Source organism: Thamnophis elegans, chromosome 16 (genome assembly GCF_009769535.1).
Source record: "Thamnophis elegans isolate rThaEle1 chromosome 16, rThaEle1.pri, whole genome shotgun sequence".
Taxonomy (NCBI): Eukaryota; Metazoa; Chordata; class Lepidosauria; order Squamata; family Colubridae; genus Thamnophis; species Thamnophis elegans.
In genome coordinates this window covers 25,297,936-25,318,114 of record NC_045556.1, presented here as the reverse complement: position 1 = coordinate 25,318,114, position 20,179 = coordinate 25,297,936, and the positions used below count along the sequence as shown (strand labels likewise).

Sequence of the window (20,179 nt, the reverse complement as noted above, 5' to 3'; positions counted from 1 at the left end):
AAGATCAGTCACAAGAATCTGATAGCCTTTTTCTGATTTTCTTTAATGCATTTCTTCAATTAAAAATTGCATATGTAGAAAATGTGGAGTTCAGTAAAATTCTTGAAGAGTATAGTTAAAAACATAACACTTTTCAGTTAATTGGGGGAAGACAACTGGTTAATCTGGATCAATCTATAACACAGTGAGTTAGAAAATCACACTTTTATTTAATAACTTCAAAATATCATGTAGGCCCCCAGCATAGAGTTCTCAATTGGTAAGAGTGATTAGTGCATCTACCACATTGCCCATGTGTTCTCGTAAGCTGCGTTCTGCTGCTGCCCTAGATATCTCCATCTCATTCATCTAAAAAGAAGAGAGAAGGTAATTTTTAGCCAGTACAAGTTGCAGGTATCCACACAGACCTTTCTGAGATATCAAATACCTCTATTAAAGTCAAGCCAACTTGTTAGTTCTATGCTAGACTTACAATCAATTCCAGATCCTCTTTCTTGATGGTGACTTTTGCCAGCTCTTTTTCTCTACAACAAAGAGAAATGGCTCAGGATTATATTCATCCAGACAATAGTACAGTCCTTCTGGCCCCTCTTTTTCATACAAGTATGCCAGAGAGAACATAACAGATTAATACTGCCTATATAACAGAACCCCCAAAAAGCCCAGGATTGGTCTTCCAATAGCAAAGAACCCCCAGACATTATCAGACATTAAAACAGATTTATTTCAGCTATGGCAAGTAAGCTCAAACAATAAGAACAGTTTTTAATGCCAAGTTCATTTCAAATGAATTTTGAACAAATTTTTCTAAAAGGGAAATTATATGATAGTTTAGTAAAGGCTATAGAAAACATCTCAGTTTAACAGAGTTAGAAGGGACCTTGTAGGTCTTTTGGTCCTCCCCACCCACCCACCCTGCCCAAGCAGAAGACCTTAAGAAGTTATCAAAGAACATGCCAATCTTCCTGAGTTTTCCAACTACTGTCAAGACAGGTATAGTGATAGGATTTGCATTTGCCTGGGAAATAATATTCCACTCTCTTGATGTGTTCACTACCACCCTTAAACTCGCAGCCATGATTTCCATCTTGGAAATCAGTTAATTCTGTAGTTTTATACCTATAAGCCCCATGCTGCTCTTTGGGAACAGAAGTTTGGAACTGTTCAAGCACTCACCGCTCCTGCTTTGCTTTCTGCTCTCTAGACCTTCGGTCTCCTATCACTGACATGGCCTAGGAAAATCAAAACAAAAGGAAAACTTAGAGAAATGAAAAGTTTGCATATATAAAAACAGATTATGCAGCAGGCATTATATAAAGTTTCACATCAAAAAGTTTTTAAATTGTTTTGAACTCTTTCTTTTCAGGGGTTCTTCATTGTGGAATCACTTGAAACTGCAGAAGGGTAGTGTGGACTCCATGCACAGCAGGAGTTCCAATAAACCTGAGTCAAGGAATAAAATAATTTTATTCTGCAGAATTCTTGTGTAAGAGTACTCCAAAAAAACAATCTGATTACTCAGATAAATTACAACGGTCAGATTTATATAGGTAGTAAAATCCCAAACTCCAAAGATTTCTGGAGCAACAGCATAATATTAAAATTTGCAATGTCGTTACGTGGGAGCAGAAGTCTAAAACATGCTATAAAGCCAGCTAAAAACATGGCATATTGTGACTTGTAATTTACATATTTAGATAAAATACTTAGGTTTGTCTAAAACAGTAATGTTTCTAAATAATGATAAATTTAAAAGAACATGGCAAACACCATGTATTAAAACCATAAAAGACACAGAAGGGCACAGATGTTGTGTTAATATGTAAATCTAATAATATTAGATTTTATTAATGTTTATTTTTTATTTTATTTTTACAATTTTAGAATTGTAAGCTACCCAGAATTAGTTGAGTTGGGCACTACAGAAATTAAATAAATTTGAATGCAGGGGTGATGTAGAGAATTAAAGGCTTAATTATGGGATAGATTGTGCGTCGAGAAGTATGAATTAACCTCATCTACATCGCTGTGGGTGAACAGATAGTTACAGGTTACTTTTTAACCCGTGGGAATATGGACAGAACTTGAAATTAGTTTGAGGGGAAAGTAATCTTCCAATCCACATGAATGCAGCCCAAGAAAAATCAATGTTTCTGGGCCATTCAAAGAGAAGAGAAGGAAATGTAAGGCCGGCTGCCTAGACCTAGAGCAACGAGCGGCCACGCGGGGCGCTTCTCGGAGGCAGCGGGAAAGCCCCACGGTGCTGGAAACCTTTTCTTCTCCCCACCGCCCCGCACCGTTTCCAGGTTGGAGCTCTGGATCTCCTTCTCCTCCGCGTAGTCGGTCACGCGCTCTAGATCCGCCGCGCCGCTGTCGTGTTTCCGCGGCTTCTCAGCCAGGCGCCCACCGGCGCCATCCCCGCCGACCGCGGAGCCGTTGGGCTCGGCCTCCAGTTCCAGCTCGACGTCTCCCTCAGCCGCCATCGCACCGCCGGCCCCGCAATGACGCACTTCCGGGACGGCGCACTCGGGCCAACCGCAGAGCTCGGAAAGGGAAGCCGGGACGTAACTTCCGGTAGCGGCAGCTACCGCTTCCGGCTGACGGGGGGGGGGGGGACGGAGTCACCAATGGGGATGGCGGGGACTTTAGGAGCAGCCAGGCGGGAAGGGTAAAGTGACCAGATTTTCAGATTGGTAAAGAGGGACACCTTTGACCGGGACGGGGGTGGGGGGCTTGATTAAAAATTTTATACGGAGCAACAAAAATATAACGCAAAAATAGTATTGTAATTTTTTTTATTTCAACATAACTACAATTTACAAATATAAATTGTAACTCTTGCCAAACATCAACATTTTGATTACGTGACCATGAGGATGCTGCAACGGTCGCTAAGTGTGAAAATGGTCACTGTGTGAAAAATGGTCATCAGTCACTTTTTTCAATGCCATTGTAACTTTGGTCACTATACCACCTTTCTTGCCACAGTTCTTAAGTGAATAACTGCAGCTGATATTTTGTATTTTGGATAGAATCTCAATTAAATTGTCTAAGACAATTTTAAAAAAAGAATCCACACAAAATAAAGCTATTTTAAAAAATTCTATGCACAATAAATAAAATATTATTTTAAAATACATTAAAAAAATAAAAGAAAAAACCACAGCTCACTTACCAGCAGGCACAAGTCAATCCAGAATGATGTAGATGTTAATACAAAGAACTGATCAAATTAAAATGGTGAAATTAGTCAGGGAAATATTTTTCAAAGAAACTTTTGCCACCATTTTTTCTTCCACACGAGCCGACCTCCAACCTTTATGCCCCTCCCCTCCGGAAAATCCAGGAAGTAACACTGGCGGCCCCTCTAGCCAAGCATTTCCTGGAGCTCTATGGTACTTGGTCATTTTTTCTTATAAAAGTGAGTAAAAGGGGCGGGGGTGGGTCCGTTTTCTTGCTTTAAAGTTTTAATATCTTCAATGAAAGTACTGAGACAGAGAGAGAGAGGTTAGACAGGGGTCTTTTGTCTTGCCCCGGTTAGGATTTCTTAAGCAAATCCACTGGGCTTTCAACATGAAGCCAGAAAATCGGGACTTTTTTAAAACGGCCCGGGACAAATTGTTATAAAGCGTGATCATCCCGCTGAAATTGGGATGTCTGGTCACCTTAGGGAAGGGGTGGCAGAAAAAGCAGCAGCTAACGCGAGAGGAGGCAGTCGGCCGGGAATGGCAGCGAATTTTGGAGAGGAGTCCAGGCGGTCTTGGCCTTCCCAGCCAGGGGAGGGGGTGTGTGTCGGGCTCCGCGTTCAGCGGCTGTGGAGGGAAGGGAGTGGCTGGAAAGAGCCTCTCCGCGCTTTAGGCGGACATCGCACGGATGAAGCCACGGAAAGACCTTCCTGGAAGATCCGAAGACCTGGGCGGCCTTGCTAAGTGGAGCCCTCAGTGCGAAAGTAGGGTCTTGTCAGCCTTCCCCTCTCATCCCCGGACAGAGCCTTAAAGCCTCATTTGAAAGCAGTGATGACCCCCCGAGCAGCAGGTATCATCATAGAGGTGCTAAGGGGGGGGGGGGGGAGCGGCTGGGCCGTCCTAAGCAGCACCTTTTCAACAACCTTCTCTGAAAAGGAACCATTAGAAAGAAGTTGATAGATGACCTCTCAAAGAGGCCATCATCACAGCATGGACCCAACTACAAATCACCTTGGCTGACGTAACTATCCAGGAGGAAGCTGGGGCTAACAAACAGTGTCTAAGCTACCAGTAAAAGAAAATATTTGTAGCTCAGGTTGGTGCTAGGATCCTTGGTGCCCTCTGCGCTTGTTTTCTTGAAGATGTTTCATTACACAACCAGGTGGCATCAGTGCTAGTGGCTAAACTAACTGTACCAAGACCGCCCTCCGCTTCTCAAACTCATTACAGATAATAGCACCAATGCTCAATGTTTATTACACTTGTATGCCGCCCTATTCCCGAGGGACTCAGGGCGGCTAACAAACAAGGTGGGGAGGGGGGAAATACAAAAAAACAAACAAAGACAAAACAAATACAAAAAACAGCTTAAAAACAACACAAGTCACAACAATTCAAGTGGGGTTGGGAACTCATCAGCCCCAGGCCTGCCGGAACAGCCAGGTCTTGATAGCTTTGCGGAAAGCCTGAAGGGTGGTGAGGGTCCGACTGAGGACTAGGCACTTGCATCTGCCTAGAGTCCAGGTTAAAGCAGTTCTGACTGATTTGTACTAGCTATGTTCGCTTCCTGTTTTGGTGTGTAATGTTAGACAACCAGAATTGCTTTCTCTTCCTGTAAATTAATAAACACTTTTTTCTTCCCTGCTGCGCAAGGCAAATTGTTTGTGGGAATCCACATTCATCTGCACTAGCAAGGCCAACTATAAGTAGGCCTATGCACCTGACTGCTGGGACATACCACGCTTCTCCAAAAATAAGACAGGGTCTTATTTATATATAAATATTATAAGCACTTGGCCTTATTTTTGGGGAGGTCTTATTATTTTTGAGGTACAGGTGGTGGCAAGCATGGTCACCTCATGGTTGCTGTTTTTTTTATTTTTATTTTATTATATTTTTTTTATTAAATGTTTTTTAATTTTAGTTTAAAACGGGTACAGCATCTTTCTTAATATATCAATCAATTACAGATAAGTTTTGGTACATCTCCTCCACAGTCAACCAACATAACTCATATTAACTCAAGCATTATTATATATCCATTTTCATTTAACTGTAATTATTATTTAGAAATATTGGTAGAAGTAATCATCTTGAACAATACCTACCCACACCAATGGGAAGGGAAAAAATCAAAAAAAAAGAAAGAAAGAAAAAAGAAAAAAGGACAAATAGAAAATAAAAATTAAGATAAAAAATAGTAAATAATACAAAAAAAGACAAAAACGACAATAGACATGACAGGAAAACAAAACAAAACACAGGTGTCTATTATGAAAAAAAAAAAGAAGTATATCAACTGGTTACAACATGTTTTGGTGCTTCTCTTCCGTTAATTCATATTAATTCAAATATCTTAGCTCAAATATTTACCATATCAACATCATTATACCTCCAGTTTTAATTACTATGGTTATTTAAACATCTTTCATCCTTAGCTATGCTAAAGAATTAATCCATAACACATGCTGGCAATTCATTTACTTATTTGTAAAATCCTCTATTATCATCAAATCCTCATATCCTATTTTAGCTAAGCATCCATAATATTCAATTATATCATATATCATAACATTTTCCCAGTATTGATTAACATTTGATTGTATAAATTTTATTTAGTTTTTTAATAGTGATTATTATTGTAGTTAATACTCTTTATGTATAATCTAAAGGTGTTTTCTCATATCCAATTGTTAGTTGTCATATCAACTCCACATTATATACATTACTATCAATATCAATTATTATTCAGGTATATCTGTACAGAAAAAAGCAATTGGGTTTAACTAGTTTTCAGTTGTATTCATCAATCTATCAGCCAGTTCCAAATTATATACATTGCTATCCATATCAGTCATTATTCAGCTATATCTATTACAAATTGAAGTAGTCCGATTTAGCTAATTTTAGGTTGTATTCTCCCATCTGTCAGCCTGTGTCAGCCTGTGTCCCTCCAGCAACGAAATTTCCTCAGTCCAATAGCCATTCGTTGAATAAATTTACCAAATGTTTCCATAAGCAAATCCAAACAAAAATATTTCGGCACCTTTGGATTCTGAATGTCGATGATGAAATAATAATGTTGTCCTAGGCTTATAAAATTTCCCAAATTAACTTTAATTCTCAAGGGTGGATTTTCCATTCCTCCTGCACTCTGTCTCTTTAAATGAGCTCCCCCACTCCTCTCTTCCTCTGAGATAGACCAGACTCCGTTTCTCACATTTTCCATTTGTGTTTCAGGAACATTTAAGCATTCAACGATCTCAGTTTTAACTTCATATTTTAGAATCAGTTGATCCAATTTTCTTTCCAGTTTTTGATAAGAATTAAAAAGTCCTCTACACGCAGAAAAAAGAGCCTGAAATGAAATCTTAGAAGTATTTTGGGACGCCATGATGTGTCGTAGTTAAGAATTAAAAGCTCTCTTTTTTTTTTTCCCCCACAGGCTTCGAAGCACTTTTTTTTCCTCTTACAGGCTGTCAATCTTATCTAGTTGTAAACAAAACTAGGTAGTAAAGTAATAAAAATGTCAAATCGTGACAGGCTAATTTGTAGGAGATAAGTTTTACGATCCACTTAGGGAGATTCAGAGGGGGGAGGACGTCGAGGAGTTTCTTGAAGCATTTAAGAAGTAAAGTAACCACCAGTCATAAATCCATTAGAAAATGCCAATTCGCCACTAAATCTTCCTGTTCTTTGGTTTTAGTTAGCATAATTTTTTAACACGAACAGTCTCTCTTAGATAATAAAATCAGCTTACCAGATGACATCACTTCTTCCATTCTTAGGGGCAACCTGCAGTTTCAGTTAGCACGCAGCTAATCCAAAAAGGAATTGGCACGAGGAGTTAATACCCCCCCCCCCAGAGATTTGCGGGTATCTCTGAGGTCCTGGGCCTCTCCTCACCTTCACTGTCGTCTCCGGGACAGCTAGAGTTCAAAGAACCCGTCCAAAAATCCTTTGGTATAGAGGAATTTCAGGAGTAGCCTGAAACTCCATCTTCTCACTGCTAAGCCCCACCTTCTTCCCTCATGGTTGCTGTTGTGTTGCACTATTTTCAGGGAAAGGCTTATTTTAGCACAAGGGAGGTCTTATTTTCAGGGAAACAGGTTATGCATAACATACCATCTTGGCATGAGTTACAGGTAGTCCTTGAGTTATGACCATAATGAAGCATGCCCATGACAGTCATAATAGCAATAGCACTTAGACTTATATATCACTTTACAGTGCTTTATAGTACCGTGTAAGCAGTGTACAGAGTCAGCATATTGCCCCCAATAATTTGGGAAGGATGGAAGGCTGAGTCATTCTTGAGCCTGATAAGATTTGATCTGCCAAATTGCAGGCAGTCAGCAGTAGTAGTCTGCAATACTGCACTCTAACTACTGCGCCACTGTGGCTCAAAACCCAGGAGATCATTAACTGAACCATGTTAAGTGAATATACCATCTCTGGTGCCCCCATGCATTCATTAATCAAATGTGCATTAAGTCCACATGGGGTACCTCAGGTGGGGAAGACTATGGGGACATAGATCATCTGCCTCCAGTCGCCCAAGCCATAATGTCATGCTCCACTTCCCGCCCCTTGGGGTTCCACATCTGTTGAGCCTTCTTTGCATCAGCTCCCTAGTACTGGTTGGTCACTTTTGAAGTTCTCCAGAGCTCAAGATGTTGGGGTAGGAAAGGAAAACAGGCTGGACCATGTGGCAGAAAAGTGGCCGTCTCAGGCATGGTGAAATTTTTCCTGTCATTGCTAGATGCTAGGCTTCCTGCCCCCCACCATTGCCTCCTTTAGTCTCCCCGAACTTCATTTTTGCTAGCAGAGGGCTAGCAAAACAAAAGGAGAATTGTTTCCCCTTTTGCATTTGAGCATCCAAGAAGAGACAGGAGAGAAGGAAGAAGGAATAGAGGAAAAAGAAGAAAAGGGAAGGAAGGAAGGTCCTGCTTAGCACTTGGCCACCAGCAGATGGCAAGGCTATCTGGAGGACAAGGGTTTGGCACTGGCCCTGTTCTCGCCTTCCTCTGCTGGAGACAATGGATCCCTCTGCCCCCGCCCTGGCATCAATGACATCACTTGCCCTCAACAAGTGATGTTGAGCTAACCAAGCCCACCTACCCCATAGGTCAAACACAACCGTACCCTGATGCGGCCCTCAATGAAATTGAGTATGATACCCCTGTGTTTGACCTCCCATCTTGCACACATACTGAACAAGTTGCACAATTTCTGTATCGGCAGACCACATCCATATGTTAAATGTAATAATCCCCCTTATATTTATGGCCTTGGTATTTTCTTGAGATTCTTACAGCAATCACATCCCTTTTTTTAGGTGGTAGAATTTCTTTGAATTCAATTCTTTCAACCAATGTCAAAAATAATCTATACAAGAGAAAAAAAAAATCCTTGTGTCTAATCACACCTAGCCAATAAAATATTCCATACTATTCTAATCTTCCACAAGTTGCAGAATGGCAATGAATCACATGAAAAGGTTAAGATTCCAATGCAAGCTTGAAAAAAAGCCTTTCAATGCGCTGGTCAGGAGTCTGCAACCTTAAACACTCAGAGCCATTTGGATCCATTTCCCACACAAAACCTGACTGGGTGTGGCCACTTGATGTCACTCACTCCGGTCATTAGGGCAGAGAAGCAGTTGTTAAAAAACATCCAGAACCACAAAGCCTTTTTGACATTTCTCTCTCCCTCTCCCCACTCTCTGTATCTCTTCCCCTATCTTTCCTTCCCCCCTCTTCCCTTCCCTCTTCCCCTATCTTCCCCCCTATCTTCCCTTCCCCCTCCCCTGTATCTCTCCCCCTCCCCGTGTCTTGCTCTACCCTTCCCCCTTCTCTCCCCTTCTCTCCCTGTGTATCTCTCTCTCCCTGTGGTGTGTGTCTCTCTCTCCCGTTCTATCTCCCCTCTCTGTCTCTCTCCTATCTCCATCCCCCTCTCTGTATATATCTCTCTATGTCTTTCTAGTTGGCTGTGGTTGCGAGAGGAGGAGGGAGAGGGTCACCCAAAGGGAAGTATCTGCCGCAGTTCGTGCTCATTCCTCAGTCAGCCCAGAGGGGTGTGTGTGTTCCCTTTGGGTGACCCTCTCCCTCCTCCTCTCACAACCACAGCCAGCTGGAAAGAGACATAAGAGTCAACCAGTGTTGGGATCACCAGACAGGGAGCCACAACAGAGGGCCCAAATGACTTCCTAGACTGCTGAAGCCAGAATGGGAGGATAAATACTGTTCCTGTATTCTGAAAGAAAGGAGGGGATTAAGGAAAAGGCAGGTTTCGGTCCCCAATTATCAGAACAATTTTAAAACTATCATTCTACCACCTCCTGGAACACAACACTTTTTAAACAGGGCCAAATCAAGGTCACTCAGCCTTGGGCAGGGCTGAACTGTGAGGGGGGGGGGGGTCTAGATGGTCATTTGATTGAGCGGGTGTGTCTAGGTCATGCGACTAGATGGGCATGGCCAATTGTCCATTAAACAATGAACACAAATTAAACTGTTTTGCTCCTGGGGGTGTTTTATTTGCTTTTGTTTGCATGTTGTTCTTTTGGTTGACTTTTCTTTTTATTAGATTGGTTTTTTCAATTTCAGAGTCTAGTGTCCACTCCAGGAAACTCAGTTTTGCAGCAATTCTTCTCAGCCCCAAAGAGCTTACAATCAACTAGTCTATATCTAACTAGTCTCTTTCTCGGTCTTGTCTCTTTCTCCCCCTTTCTTATTTTTCTCTCCCTTTCTTTGTCTTCTGGAGGCGGGGGAAGTGAAAAATGGTGTGCATGGACATTTTTTTGGTTTTTGGCCTCCCAGGGTGTCCCTGTGCCCCGTTTTTCACTTCTCCTGTCTTCAGAAGCATTCTGCAGGCCAAAAATATTGGCTGCCTTACCTTCCACTTCCAGTCCCCTGTGCTCACAAAGGTAAGTCCTGAGCTTGGCTGAAGGGTGGGGGCCAGTGGGTGCAGCCTCACGCTCCTGTGCAGGCCAGATTAATAGCTTCAGTGGACTGTAAGTGGCCACAGGCCGCCGTAGTTTGAGGACCCCTGGCCTAAAGGGACAGCAGGGGAAGCAGGAAAAAAGCTGAGAACAGGGAGATACAAGGCTGGGCACCGATTTTAAGATAGTCCTGGAATTACCATGTTTTTATACATATTCTTGTAACCTAGACACAGGAAAAGAGCCGTCTCTCCCATTTTCAGAGGTTTGATATGAACAGCCAGTTATAATAAGCATAAAAATACTGGTGGGCTTCTTCCAGCAACTTTATTTTGGGGTAGTTCTCCACCATTCCATTCCCTGGTAATTTCAGCAGCTAGCCAAGCAGAGAACTTTTCTAACTTCCCTGATAATTGGTTAGCCTAGGAATCAACATTGCTGTGTCTATCTGAAAAGCTCAATCTTGTTTGTAACTTGGTCCACACAATGCAGTACCCTTGTGGCTATGCTGTCTATCTGGGGCTGGGATGCCCAAGTGGGGGTCAAATTATTCTACAAACACCAGAGGGCAGGACAAGAAACAATGGTTGGGAACTAATCAAACAGAGAAGCAACCTGGAATTAAGAAACTTCCTAACAGTGAGGACAATAAACCAGCTTGCCTCCAGAAATAGTGGACGCTCCATCACTGAGTGTTTTTAAGAAGAGACTAGGACTAGGCAGTCACTTATCTAAAATGGTATAGGTTCTCCTGCTTGAGCAGGGGGCTGGATTAGAAGACCTCAAAGGTCCCTTCCCACTCTCCTCTATTCTATTCTTATTCCTTTTCCATTTCAATATTTTATTCTGTTCTGCAAAATAGTGAGGTGCTTTGTTTTGAGAGAAGATTCAGGTTTTCCAGACAAAAATCCATACAACAGTATCTACTGCTTTGACTCCATGCAGTAGTTATGGGTTATGTGCCCATTCCTCAACAAAAGGAGAAAGCAGAAGCAACCACCGCTGCCACTCTGGCTTCACTCACTCAGCCCAGGACTGTTCTAGGCAGCTATCGCCAAAAAAGGCTCTGGCAGAGGCAGCTCTTAGTAGCCCCTCTTAAAGGCAAAGCCAGTAACACTGGGTCTCCAGCACGAAGCTCCCTGGTCCCACCATCACACAGGAACAGGAGGAGTGGGGGTCAAGGGTTCGTTTATTCATTCATTCCTCCAAATGTACAAAAAAAAAATAGAAAACAACACCCCCCCATCCAGTCCAGGGCACCCATGGCAAGTGCAGCTAAGACACAAGGGGCAGGTAAAGTAGTAGGACAGCAGCCACAGGCTCTCCTCTGCCTGAAGGGTTTTGCTTTCCAGAAACAAAGCTGCACCACGGAGCCCTGGCCTTTCTTTGAGAGCAGCCACCAGGCTCCTCTCTGAACAAGGTGGCAGCCAAGGCTCTCACAGATCCTCTTTTGGCACCTTCTTCTTCTTCTTGGGCTTTTCATCTTCTTGTAGAATTGGTGGATACGTGGCCTCCCTCTTCAGATAGCTGACAAAGTCACTCACCTCACGTCCCCCCTGGCAAGGAGAGAGAAGTGAGGCCAAGAGGGAGAGAAGCCAGCGAGATACAGGCCACCCCCGCCCACTGTTTGCACCATTCACAATAGTCCCCCATCTTTTACCTGTTGTGGTCTATCTAGGAAACCCAGCTCAACTCCAAACTGCCTCAGTCACTCCTCTTCCCTCCTTGGTGCCAAAAGTTGACATCAACTTTTTTGGAATTCTTTTAAAAGATTCTAATCTAGCGCGCTGGTATTTCAGGGCGATTTCCCTTCCAAGGCCCAATCCAACCAGACCAAATTTCTGCTGCTGTAATTTATATCCCATCTCTTTACTTAGGGAGTCCCACTGATAGAAAGCCAGCAAAAGATCTGCTCACCTCGTATTTCTTTGGACTTTGCTTGCTACCGGCAGGAGCAAAGTAAATTGTGGGGAAGCTGCAGTGCAAAGAAAGATCCAGTCAGACATATTCAATCTTTTTTTGTAGGAACAGCAAACATGAATTTAACTGGTCCTCAAACCTCAACAGACCCATTATTCTGCATGATTGGCAAACAGGTCAAAAGGCATTTCTAAGAAAGCTCTTCTGCTAGTAGCAAATGTAGCTCACCAAGAAAACCCAACAGCCATTCCTGGGCTTCCTTACCCTTTGACTTCATATGGTAAAGGCACATCATTGGCTGTGGCATCCATCTTAGCTATAACAATGTGGGGATCTTTGTTAAGCTGAAAAAAATAAGCCAGTAATTAGGGAAGACAAAAATCTCAGCTCCCAGAGAAAATACTGACTGAGATCAGAAATATGTGAAGTCAAAAGCAAAGAAGAACATTATGTTTTAGCAGGAAGAGGAACCACCAATATTTCCCATTCTTGGGATTAGGGTACCCAGAAAGGAACTCGAACCAGTCACTTTATAGATAAAGTAACTTCTCCACAGAGACTTTCAAGTTGAGGCAACTCTTGCTTCCTTAACTCCTACCTTCTCCCCCAGCTCCTTGTATTTGGGTTCAAGATTCTTGCAGTGGCCACACCACGGGGCATAGAACTCTATAAGCACATCCTTACTCTCTGCGTTTACGATTTCATCAAAATTTTCAGCCACAACTACCTGAGAAAGACAAGAAGGTTTAAATAAACAAACCATAATTGTATTGGAAGAACCAAAACATTTCATGGTAAAAAGAACAGCTGCTTTCTCCAGATGCAAGCATACTTGTCCTTTTCTTGCAATGTGGATAGTAGTGTCCAAGCTCACATTTGTACAATGGTGGAGTAACATTACCAGTTCAAGTCCCATTTCTCATATCAAGGTGAACTTGGCCCAGTTTCATACAACTGTTTATGATAGAATATAAGTATTGTAAAATTTCACATTCCCCTAACATACCTTCTATTTGTTTAGTTACAGCTACTTAAAATATTGAAACAAGGAAAGCCATTACTGTGCTGAATGAAGCATTGTTTTGAAAGGAAAATGTTGATTTTTTTTGTTATGGTACACTTTTTTCCTAAGGGTTCAGGAAACTATACAAAAGGCTCTGCTTTCCCCATTAATTCAGAAACATTAGAACACCATATAAAATCTCTTTCCTATAGGGTTAAAGAAAGGCTAACCCTGCTCTCACCTTCACCGGACCATCATTGTTCTCTGGGATAAGCTCTGATTTCAGGTATCTTTTCAGCTTTCCATCAAAATAATCTTGAAGAAATCTCTCCAAGGCTTTACCATCACGGCTGCAAATGGAGTAAGAATTGCTTCAGCTAGCATAGACCATTTGTACTATCCTTAAGAGCCACTAAGGAAATAACACAGGGCTCTCCTCCTTCAAAGCTCTTCCCAGAACAATCAAATGGAAACTCTACCCCCTTCAGAAACTGTTTCCATTTCAAAAGAGGGGGAACTTCCAAGTAGAAGCTCTTTAATCCCAACAAAGGAACAGAAAAGTAAACTTACGAAAATTCCTCCTGCATGGCAAATTTCTCTCCTTTGGCTGTTCTGATAGCAACAAGAGGGATATCACTGGTAGAACCATCCAGCCCAAACTCTGTGAGTTCGTGGCCAAAAGTCTTTCGACTCGCAACAGCAAAATTAAGCTTGTGTCCAGCATCCAGGAAACTTTGAGCAACCTTCATCACTCTGTAGAAACAAGGCAACTGTCCTGTTATTGTCAGCTCAAGAAAATCCGATGACCATCCCAAGATCTGAAGGCAAAAAAATAGAACCAACTCCACAAGTAAACCGGGTGCAGTTTCAACTCCACACCTGAATTGTGAATGTTTTGTTAACTGAGGACTGAATTCTACAATACCAGATCACATCTGTTAGAAACAAACTAATGGATTTACCAAAATGGAAAACAAAATTAGAACACACATTTTCTAGCTAATATTGTTGAAATAAGAAAACTTGGCTCCAGGGAAACCATAACTGTCACAAATATGCCTTTCATTTTGTTTACTGTTTTCTGCAATAGTCAGATTTCATCTGTAATAAAAATGGTTCATCTACCCACAGAATCCTTGACATGGAAATGGAAACTTACCGGTTGCGCCAATAGTTGGAGCCTTTGGGATTCTTTTCATAATCTATATCATAATAAGCCACTAAAAGATCTTTTCCTTGGATCAATTCTTTATTGTCTTCAGTCATGTGTGGGCATAAACCAAAGCTGAAATACAGAAAATCCCCTTTGTTAGTACATTAATCCCACTCAGACAAATATACGTGCTATAGGAAAGAAACGACTATGCTCACATATTTTCTTGAAGAAATTTCTTGATCTTGCCAGTTGTGATCTTTTCTTCTGTGTATCGCACAGAGCTGTCTTCAAACTTGTTTGCAAGGTGTTGGGGACGGAACAGGACGATGCCCCTGTGAAAACGAGATTGGTGCATTTTGACAGTCAAACCCAACCAAGCATCCCTTTGTTTCAAAGAACTTTAAGAGTCCGAAGGAGACCAAGTGCAATCCCATTCACAGGATCCACTGAACCATCCCCTACAGATGACTGAAGGTTCCTCCAGGACAGGCCCCAGTCCCTGAGCAAGTCTCAGCTGCTTGAGCCAATTCCATAGGGAGAAGCTAACACAAAACCAGCAAGCACAACAAGTTCTGACTTGCCTGCACCTGCAGATAGATAAACAAGAACCAGCCCAGAAGGAATTGCCCAGAAATTGGCAATTTGTGCCACTATATAAAAGTAACACCCCACCTTTCACAGAAGGCTACCCAGACCAAGGCTTAATCATTCTAAAGAACCGTGACATATATATGATCCTTCAAGAGCCAAAGATGAGTAAAAACTCATTTGGAGAAGTTAACTCTACACTGTAAAATTCCGCCCTTTATATTTTGAGAATATGAGCAGCTACTAAAGTTACTTGGCTGGCAAGTCACACAAGAACAAGAACAAATCTCATAACCTTTATAACCTTTTAAGCCAAATCAGGAATATACAAGGCCAACCACTGAACACTTACTCGCCATCTGGTTCATATTTCTTAATGAGGTCCTCATCACTGACATGCCCAAAGCGGTAATGGTCCCGCAAATTGCTTGCTGCTTTCATGTATTCTGAATGTGCATCGCCAAACAGCTCCCTGAAGAATCCTGTAATTCGTAAGAAATAAACAGCTGTGTAAAAGATAAATAATGTAGCTCCGCTTTTGAGAAACCAGATTGATGACTTAGAAGGAAAAGCAAACATTTCCTGGATGGTTGGGTTTTTTTTTTCCGGGGGGGGGGGGGGGGGACACACAATGCATGACTGTTCTTTAAAATGACAAAACAAGAACTTCAAGCCTATCAAAAATTTATCACTCAATGTTAAATCTTTGTTAGCTATTGATGTTATAGATGAGAAGTATCTGGTAAAACCAAAAGTTGGCATTTTATTGCTGAATTTTGACAGTATCACTTTCTGGGTTTCAGGTCCATGTGTTTTTCACAAGGGGTTACCTTATACCTCATACACAAAAATTGTCCCAGCCTTCAAATCCCACCCAACACAACCAACCCATCCTTTAGGTTTTTTTCATTGGTGAGTGTGCCTTGCCAAGACAGGTTCTCATCTGAAAGATAAAGTCATATGAAGAAAACAGCACTTTCAACAGGAAGACCGAAGCCAAAGAGATACTTCAAACCAACTGGAGATCAAATTGTTTAATGTTTTTTAAACACAACTTATTTAACTTGGTTAGCAAATATCCCATTCTAGCTTTATCTAATCCATTGGTCCAAATCAAATCCTCCACAGAAACAAGAATAAAAAATATCACTAATTAAGGTAAGCACTGATCTGTATTGCGATCTCCTGCCCCACAAACTACTTACCCACCACAGCAGCATCTTTTTCATTGATGAACTTCTCAAAGCCCTCAGGAGAAAGAGGGACTGAGGCAGGCCCGGCCTGTTTCTTTAGATGACTCACAATTCCATCTTAGGAAAAAATACATAAATAAAGCCCAATCATCTTTACAAACTCACATTGTCACATTGACATGATACAAAAGCCCCAAAAGAACAGGCTGCAGGGTGCTGTACCTCAATTATTGTTTCAAACCCATATTTGTTATGTTGATATAGGCAAATCTCTTACTCCCACATCTACAAGTAGTCCTTTACTTACAACAGTTCATTTAATGACCAAAGTTACGACAGCACTAAAAGAATTGACATGACCATTTATCACACTTACAATACTTGTAGCATCCCCATGATCAAAATTCAGATCCCTGGCAGCTTACTAATGATGGGTGCAGTGTCCCTTGCTCACGTGATCTATTTTGCAATCTTCTGACAAGCAAAGTCAATGGGGAAGCCAGTCTCGCTTAACAACTATGCTATTAACTAAACAACAGCAGTGGTTCACTTAACAATAGTGGAAAGAAAGGTCTTAAAATGAGGCAAACTCACTTAACAAAAATTTTGGGCTCAATTAAGGTTGTAAGTCAAATATTATCTGTACTGATAGGATACCAGCCCCATTGTGACAAAGCAAGGTGAGTATCCAGATCCCAAAGCCGCAACGGGTGGGCACAATTTAAATCTACAGCAGCCACCACCACCCTCCATGGGCTGCTCAAGAGGGTCCAGGGCAGGAATGTCTACCAGGCGGCAGCCAAAGGAGAAGAGCCCCCACCGCCTCCTATGCTGGCAACGGACACACAGGAAAGGTGTGAAGCCTGCATCAGGACTCGAGCCAGGCTTCCCGCAATCCGAAGCCGCAGCCTCCTCGGGGGTCGCTCACCTGCTGTCCTGGGTCCGTCGTAAGTGCCAGACTCCTCCCCGTTGCGGAAGATCTTCAGCGTCGGGTACCCGCTCACCCCGTACTTGTTGCAAGTCTCCGAATTGGCCGTGCAGTCGACCTGGGAGGGGAGGCAAGGGGAGCACGTTGCCGGACGGGGCAAGGCGCCCGCCCACGGCTCAGCCCCCCAGCCGCGCCGTCCCCCAGCCCCCACGCACCTTCACCAAGGGGACGATGCTCTTCAGCCGCGTGGCCGCTGCCTCGTACTCGGGCGCCAGGCGTTTGCAATGGCCGCACCTGTAAGGCGACGCAGCCGGTCAGCCCAAGACTTCCCCCCACCCGCCTTCCCGGGCCTCGCGGCAGCCAATCCACTCCCGCCCGCGCGCCGCGGCAGCCACTAAGGAGAGGCCACGGCAACGATGCCCCGCCCCCTGCTGCCCGGGCTGCAGCGGCAAAGCCAGGCCCGCCGCGAGGACCCCGCGGGCAACCCCCCTCACTTCCTTCTGCCGGAGCGTCTCGGCAGGTGAGGAGGTCCGGAGAACGCCGCGCGCCAGTCCCGACCTACCAGGGCGCGTAGAACTCCACGAGGGCGACGTTGCGGTCGGCTAGGCCGCTGTCGAAGTCATCATCACTCAGCTCCAGCACGTCGGAAGCGCGGGCAGGCCAGGCTGCCGCGGCGAGGAGCAGCGCGAGGAGCAGCGTCGCCATGAGGTCCAGCGGAGAGGACAGACAGGAGCGACGGCGGCAGCTTTCGCTTTCCCCGGTGATCGCCTCAGCGCGGGGCTAAAGAGGAAGCGGAAGGCCCGCCCCCTGCGCAGACGGGCCGGATCCAATGTGTGGCACCCGCCCATTGGCCCGAGCGTCTAGGCCGGGGCGGGGCTTCACTCGCCGGCCGACGCGCCCCCACCCGCCACCCCTGGCTCTCGGGTTCGCGCAGCCGCCCTGGCGCGAGGGGGGGGGAAGCGCCCTTTCGGCCCCGGAGGGGGAGGAGGGGTGGGGAGACCCGGCGGGGTACCGGCTCCGTCTCGACCGCAGAGAGAGTCCCTGAGCGGAGTCCTCGCTGCTTCCTCAGCCGGAACGGGGCCGAGGGGGCCGGGAGGGAGAGGCGGCCTCGTAGGGCGGGAGACGCCGACTGGCCAGCGGAACGGCCCTTTCTGTTCCTTTAGGTACCGAATTGACGACCTAGCGGCCCTCGAGCCCGGGGAGCTCACATCCGAAGGCAAAGCGGGGTACGGAGGAAGACCGAAGGCGACTATAAACCACGTCATGGATTCGAGGCTTTGCATGCCAGCCCATCGAACCGGGGAAATGCATGGCAGGGCCCGCTCCCCGTTCGCTGCGACGGCGGCCTGCTGTTCGGTAGCGGGCTCGCAACTCCTGCCCCCTCGGGCGCGGCCTGCCTCAGAGGCGGCTCCGCTGCCGGGCGCTGGAGAAGAGGAGCCACGTCCGTCCTCTGGCAAGCTACCTCCGCCGGAGGGCAGCTGCTTCGAAGGTCGACACGTCCAAAAGAGAAACGCAGAAGCGAAAGAAGAAAAGAAAGAAGAAAACGGGGGGGTTGGGCTTCCATCTTTCTTCACAACAAACGAATTCGCTATTCTCCCTTCCCTTTTAACGTTACAATAAAATTTAACTTTACAATCTCTTCAGCCGGTTATTTTTTTCAACCATCAAATCCAGAAATTACCATTTCATTTTTTTCCCATTGTCAATTTGTGAAAAATTCACCATGCTATTCTATAAATCTCTTAATGTTGCTCCCAGATTGGGAAATATGCAACATTTATACAGCTGCTCATCTCAATGGCCGTTCGTACAGCATAATGAATCAGAAACATGAAATAATTATGACTTTAAAATTTGATCTGAAAAGTGCAATCAAAGACTCTTCCTAAGAAGGAGGAGTTGGAAGCAAAGTGCTGGGAGGAACTCCTAGGTCTGCTTAGGGGAGTTGATAAGCCTGTGTGCAACCAAAGGATCACGTTATGGAGGAGGACCAGAACCAGTTCTCTCTTGCCTTTGAAGGGAGCACTAGACCCAATGAGGTGAAACTGGAAGGAAATAAAGGAAAAGCTTTATTTAAGGTGGTGATCTCGCCACCACTGGCATCAAACCTGAAGAAGTGGTGAGCGCTTTGTTGGAGGACTTCCAACATTTGTCAGAGATGCTTGACTTGTTTCGGCACAAATTGACTAGATAACTTTTAAGGTGCCTTTTGACCAATAGCAAGCTGCTCCACACCTTGATCAGGGCACAGCTTGTGCATTCAGAACATGCTACCTTCTGAGAATTCTGTGTGCAAAGGCCTTCCAAGGCATCTGGAGATAGACCAGAGAGAGGGAAAAACTGGAAAAGGCTGTGTTCGTCCAGAGCAGCAGCTGGTTCCAAGAGCAGACAAAGTGAAGGGGAACTTTTGAGCGGTGTCCTCTACGAAGATGTCATTCTGTGTAACAGGTAGCAGCATTGGACAGAGGTGAGTTCAGCTGCTGGTATTGTTAGCGGGAGCAATTGAGAACTACTGGGGAAGCCACCACTAATTCGTCAGCTGCTTTGTGGTTTGGAGGAGCAGAGGAGACTATAGATCAGGGGTGTCAATCTGGTGGCCCGCAGACCCGATGCATCATACAGGCCACTCCCACCAGAGTTTCACAAAGACAAAAAGCGCAACACAATCGATATTGACATCGATACTGTAGATTCTTAATCTTTAGCAAGACTGCTGCTGAGCCGTTGCTGGAGATCCAGTAGACACTTCCTGGGAAGATCTAATGCCCCTGGAGCTCCTAATCAGAAAGCTTCTTGTACAACTTTGGGAAGGTGCCCTTGAAGAAAATACTGAGAAATCATTATTTAAACAAAGTGGGCAGGACCTTCCTTAAGTCTTGAGGAGGGCAATGGGGCAGGCAGTACACTTACTGAGACCTACAATTGAGACCTACAACTCTGTCACTATGCAACAAGTGAAATTTGATTTGATTAAACTTGTATGCCGCCCTATTCCCCGAGGGGACTCAGGGCGGCTAACAAACCAAATGTTGGATGAGTGCCTGATTTACATCAGTTCCATCTGCAATTGTTAAACACAATGTCACATTATTTTAGCTGCCAGCTTCCCTCTTCTCTGTTGTCTCTCAACCCTGCTTGGCAGTTTCCCCAAGCTGCAAGATAAATCTTGCCTGCAGGTTCAATGGAGCTGCAAAGTCCTCTCTTCCCTTTGCAGGATGGGCTGAAATGGATAATTTACCAGGACAGGAAGCCCAGAGAGCCCT

The 20,179-nt window shown here is 44.3% G+C and overlaps 2 protein-coding genes across 2 annotated transcripts; both read right to left on the bottom strand.

Annotated features, from left to right (window-relative positions):
- Positions 1-24: 24 nt before the first annotated feature.
- Positions 25-2,534, bottom strand: HYPK (huntingtin interacting protein K). The gene is made up of 4 exons (XM_032233066.1): positions 2,298-2,534; positions 1,177-1,232; positions 473-524; positions 25-348 (listed from the first exon to the last, which is right to left on the bottom strand). Exons 1-4 carry the CDS (start codon positions 2,481-2,483, stop codon positions 253-255), a joined length of 390 nt encoding a protein of 129 aa, XP_032088957.1. The 5' UTR covers positions 2,484-2,534; the 3' UTR covers positions 25-252.
- Positions 2,535-11,299: 8,765 nt separating this feature from the next.
- Positions 11,300-17,715, bottom strand: PDIA3 (protein disulfide isomerase family A member 3). The gene is made up of 13 exons (XM_032232918.1): positions 17,479-17,715; positions 17,132-17,210; positions 16,917-17,034; positions 16,001-16,105; positions 15,148-15,277; positions 14,423-14,539; positions 14,211-14,336; positions 13,622-13,804; positions 13,293-13,401; positions 12,647-12,775; positions 12,313-12,392; positions 12,046-12,103; positions 11,300-11,684 (listed from the first exon to the last, which is right to left on the bottom strand). The coding sequence occupies exons 1-13, from the start codon at positions 17,619-17,621 to the stop codon at positions 11,565-11,567; spliced, it is 1,497 nt and encodes a 498-aa protein (XP_032088809.1). The 5' UTR covers positions 17,622-17,715; the 3' UTR covers positions 11,300-11,564.
- Between the last annotated feature and the right edge of the window lie 2,464 nt (positions 17,716-20,179).

Coding starts and splice junctions, on each gene's coding strand:
- HYPK (XM_032233066.1), bottom strand. CDS start 2,483: ATGGCGGCTGAGGGAGACGTCGAGCTGGAACTGGAGGCCGAGCCCAAC. Junction 1,233..2,297: donor AGAGCTCCAACCTGGAAACG/GTGCGGGGCGGT, acceptor TGATTTTCCTAG/GCCATGTCAGTGATAGGAGA. Junction 349..472: donor AAGAGGATCTGGAATTGATT/GTAAGTCTAGCA, acceptor TCTTCTTTTTAG/ATGAATGAGATGGAGATATC.
- PDIA3 (XM_032232918.1), bottom strand. CDS start 17,621: ATGGCGACGCTGCTCCTCGCGCTGCTCCTCGCCGCGGCAGCCTGGCCT. Junction 12,776..13,292: donor ACAATGATGGTCCGGTGAAG/GTGAGAGCAGGG, acceptor TGTCTTTCTCAG/GTAGTTGTGGCTGAAAATTT. Junction 12,393..12,646: donor ACAAGGAGCTGGGGGAGAAG/GTAGGAGTTAAG, acceptor TATTTTTTTCAG/CTTAACAAAGATCCCCACAT.